At 50.2% G+C, this 4,187-nt stretch overlaps 1 protein-coding gene across 1 annotated transcript, besides 6 other annotated features; it reads right to left on the bottom strand.

Moving 5' to 3' along the window:
• Positions 1–700: 700 nt before the first annotated feature.
• Positions 701–762: a sequence feature (A-rich).
• Positions 763–832: 70 nt separating this feature from the next.
• Positions 833–849: a microsatellite.
• A 197-nt stretch (positions 850–1,046) lies between these two features.
• On the bottom strand, positions 1,047–3,146 carry TraAM80_09141 (putative fatty acyl CoA syntetase 1; the record flags this gene model as incomplete). The annotated part of the gene is made up of 1 exon (XM_029385843.1): positions 1,047–3,146. The coding sequence occupies one exon, from the start codon at positions 3,144–3,146 to the stop codon at positions 1,047–1,049; it is 2,100 nt and encodes a 699-aa protein (XP_029234314.1).
• A 350-nt stretch (positions 3,147–3,496) lies between these two features.
• Positions 3,497–3,559: a microsatellite.
• A 251-nt stretch (positions 3,560–3,810) lies between these two features.
• Positions 3,811–3,880: a sequence feature (A-rich).
• A 62-nt stretch (positions 3,881–3,942) lies between these two features.
• Positions 3,943–3,996: a sequence feature (A-rich).
• Positions 3,997–4,155: 159 nt separating this feature from the next.
• Positions 4,156–4,187: a microsatellite.

Here is a 4,187-nt window from a genome sequence, read left to right as displayed (position 1 = left end):
GAGAAACGGGTGCGGCCTTCTGGACATCTTGTCCCGCTCGTTCATCAACGTTGCAAGTAAACCCCCCATGATCAGCTGAGGGTTAATTTCCGCTTATGACCAAATAAATCAGCAGGTAAAACGACCGGAGTCAACGCCTTGGTGCCAATGCCCCTACACTATTCCCCTGTGTGACGGGCGTGTGTGTCGCCCACTACAAAAGCAGAAAAAAGAAGAAAAAAGAAAAAACGGCGCAAAACCAATGTGTACACACATGCATGCGTGTTGCCGTGTATGTAGAAGACAAATGCTGCGAGTCCCGCTGCCGGCGGTTCTGTGCCCCCCTCCTCCCTCTTCTGTGGGATAATATACCGTCAAAGCCTGTGTTTTTGGTTGTTTGTTTGTTTGTTTGATCGCCATCTCCGCATGCTTGCGGGAGTAAAGTGTGGGTGGGGTTCCTACCATCCTCCCCTCACCCGCACCCGTCATTGCAAGCGGTGGAAGTATAAGGCGGCAAAATTCCTCGCCGCAAAGACGGAAAAAGTAAAAAAAAAAAAAAGGGGGACACCCCAGAACTTACAAGAAAAAAAAAAGACAATTAAAGGCCGGCCGGTCCCAAGAACATGTATTTACAAGGACGTGTACACGACATATGTACACAGCAAGGTCGCCCAAACAACACCACGACGTATGTTGAGATAACTCAGGTGACGCGAAAACGTTTCTTTTTTTTTTTTTTTTTTTCTTTAGAGGCTTTCTTTCTTTCTTTTTTTTTATTTTATTATATATATGTAGCCGTTTATGGTTTCCTCCCGGTCTTTATTGTTGTCCCGCCCACCTCCACCCACCCACGTCTCTCTCTCTCTCTCTTCCTCCACTGATGATACCTTCCCTTTCTTTCACATGCCGTTTACTTTTTGTTACTTCCTCCTGCCGATGTTATCTTCGCCATGCACAGCCATCCACTGAACATGCATCATTTCACCTCAAGTTACCGTTTTCCTGCTTTCCTGCTTTCCAGCTGATTGCCTCTCCGGTTGATCAGGTGCCGGCGAGTGGGTAAATGGTCACTCGCCCTCAAAGAGCTCCTCAATTATGGTCGCGTAGAACGTGTCTACGGCGGACCGGCGAATTTTCATTGATGCTGTGAGCATCCCGTTCTCCGGTGTCCACTCATCGCTTAGCACCCGCACATGCCGCAGCAACTCAAACTGGCAACGTCCATCCGCCTTCGCCAGCGCCACGAGAGCCTCCGTGGCGCGTCGGTGAAACAACGGGTCCTGCAACACCTGTGGCCAGGTCCCACGAATTTTATTGGTGGAAGCAAACTGCATTGCACGCGGTTCCTCCGTCAGGACAAGGGCGCAGATGTACGCACGCTGTGGGTGGACAAGCACACAAATGCCGTTCGGGCACACGAGCTCATGCTGCCCATATAATGCTTCAAGAAACTCAAGGGGAATATACTCGCCCAGGAGATTCTTTGCCAGTGCTTTCACGCGGCCAATAATGCGCATATTCCCTTCATCGTCAATTTCTACCACATCGCCCGTTTGAAACCATCCATCATTCTCAGTATACACTCGTTGTGTCAGCTTATCCTGCTTGTAGTAACCCTTGAAAAGAGATGGACCGCGCAGCAGCAGCTCACCACGTGGGTGCGGCTTGTCTGTGTGCTTGTACTCCTCCGTGTCGCTGAGTTTTGCTTCGATACCCTTTAATAACTGACCCGCAGCGGGATACAACTCACCTGTCCGCTGCACTGTCGCGTTGCAACACGTTTCCGTCAAGCCGTACCCTTGTGCCATGGGAATACCGAATACAACGTTCATAAACTCCTGCGTCTTGTCACCAAGTGGGGCACCACCACAGACGATGCCTCGCACTTTGCCCCCAAAAATGGCCCGCGGGAGCTTAAATACCTTTTCATTTAAGAAGGGTGTGTCCTTTCCCTCCCGTATCGCCCGCAACCGCGCGGCGTACGCGGCGTCAAAGATGGAACGCTTCATACTACCCACGGGTGGGAGCTGACTCAGCAACGCCTTTCGTATAGTCTCAAAGATGCGTGGTACACCAACAAATAACATCGGCTTAAATTCCGCCAAATCTCCCCGTGGTCGTGCGTTCATGTCCGTAAGGGTGCGAGGGCTACCGTAGCAGAGGAGCGATCCACGGGTAAGCATGATCATCTCGCAAATGAACTCCAAAATGTGAGCTAAAGGCAAGTAAACAAGGTATGTCTCTCCCTCCTCCTGTGGGCCTGTTAATTCACTCAAACGGTCACCAAGAGCTGTGGCGCCGGCGTTAAGTGAGCCAAACGTGTGAATGACACCCTTCGGTTCTGCCTCAGTACCGCTTGTGTACATAATGAGTGCCCTGCGATTACAGTCACTCGGTATTTGGTGTGTAAACGAACTATGCAGGCCCGTGTCTAGAACAGCGTTCCATGGCAACAGTTTTATACCCTCGGCGTTAAGGCCGGCAGGAAGCGCGTTGAGGTAAATCACGATGGTGTGGTCCAGTTTTGCTTTCTGCAGAAGGGGCAGCAACTTTGTTACAGATTTCCCATTACATACAATTGCCTGGCACTCAGCTTCCATTAGCGCGTACAGCAAGGCAGCCTCACCGAGGTTTGTGTATACTGTCACACCGGTCATGCCCTGTGTCCAAGCACCAAGCAGCGACGCAAGCCATTCCCAGCGTGAGTCTTCATAGATGGCAACGGCGGCGCCTTCCGACAGTCCCAACTCGCGGAGTCCCTTACCAAAGGCAATAAGCTTGTCCCAGAACTTACTGTAGCTCATGTACGTCGGATCGTTGAGGTACGTCACTTGCCAGCTTTTGGGGCGCCCCTTTGAGTCCCTTCGCTGCTCCGTCTCAACCTTCTTAACGGTGCGGTACGCAATCGCAAGCTGATCACCCCTCTCCGTGCAGGCCTTCTCCAACCGCTGCAACATGTTTTCTCCCTCGTACCATTCCTTGCAAATCCGGCTGTGTTCCTCGTCCGTTACCCCGGCGACACGGTAAATGGAGGAGGAGGTGTCGTCCTCCGGTGGGGCGCACGCCACGGCCAGTGGTCCAAAGTGACATCGCTCCTCAATGTAGCGATCAGCCACCTCAGACGCGCGACTTCGTCGCACCATCAGCGTTGCCACGCATCCCCCCATTATATATTTTTTTTTCCTCACGCGCTACAAAGACAAGTAAAAAAGAAGAAAAAAAGCTGGAGTGAAGCAGCCACAGAAATGTTCCAAGATGCACCAAAGACGTCAGTCTAGTTTCTCTTCCCAGCCTTACCACAATCCGTCGACCACCCCGCCGCATGCACGAGGTAATGCCGCGCCCCTTCACTCCCACTCGCTCGCTCTCATTCTCTCTGCGCATAACGTCCAGGGAAGTCTTTCACCGCGTTGTCGCATTACTAAACTAAATACTCATCATGCTTTGTTCGTTGCTGCCGCCCTTGTTACCTTCTTATTCCTCCTCATGTGTGCATTCACGTGAAATATTCAGGAACTTGTTGTATTCTTATTTTGTTGTTGATGTTGCTTCTGTTCTTTGTGTAATTATTATTATTGTTCCTGCTTCTGTATTACTTTACGAATTCTCCGCATTGTGTTTAGTTTGCCCACCAGGGCGAAGAGAGAAGAGACAGTTGCTGTCGCCACCGCGTCGCCCACCACACACGCGGAGGAGCTCAACGCGCACGCAAACAGGAAGGCACGGGCTAAGAAATTGGGTGTGAGATGAGAAACAATGCTACCGGGGCCTCCCCCGCCCCACACGCACACGTGTCCTTGCACAGCTCAAGCACTCGGCCATCGTTGTCTCTTATTTTTGTCCTTTTTGTTTTCTCTTTTGCTCTTTTCTTTTTCCTTTTTTCTTTTTTTTTTTTTTTTTTATCATGTCAGTCGTTCACTGTTGCATGTCGTCTCGTCCTCCAGGCATTTTCGGTCGTTGATGTTTTTTTTTGTTTGTTTGTTTTTTTGTTTTTATTTTATTTTGTTCTTCTTTTTTCTCGCGGGATGAGCGGGAGTTTATTACCTCCTCCTCTTCGTCTCACTCTCTTTACTTTTGTGGCGATTGTCTCACAACAAGAGAAGGAGGACAACGCATTAAATGCATGGGTTCCCGTCGTACCGGGAAAAAATAGGCGTCCTACTGGCGGCAGGGCGGAAGAAAAAAAAAAGAAAAAAAAAAGAAAAAAA

The sequence above is a fragment of the Trypanosoma rangeli genome (assembly GCF_003719475.1).
Source record: "Trypanosoma rangeli strain AM80 chromosome Unknown Tra_15.4_contig_00522, whole genome shotgun sequence".
In the NCBI taxonomy this organism is placed as follows: domain Eukaryota; phylum Euglenozoa; class Kinetoplastea; order Trypanosomatida; family Trypanosomatidae; genus Trypanosoma; species Trypanosoma rangeli.
Note: the sequence above shows the minus strand (reverse complement) of the source record. Positions and strands in the feature narration are given on the sequence as shown.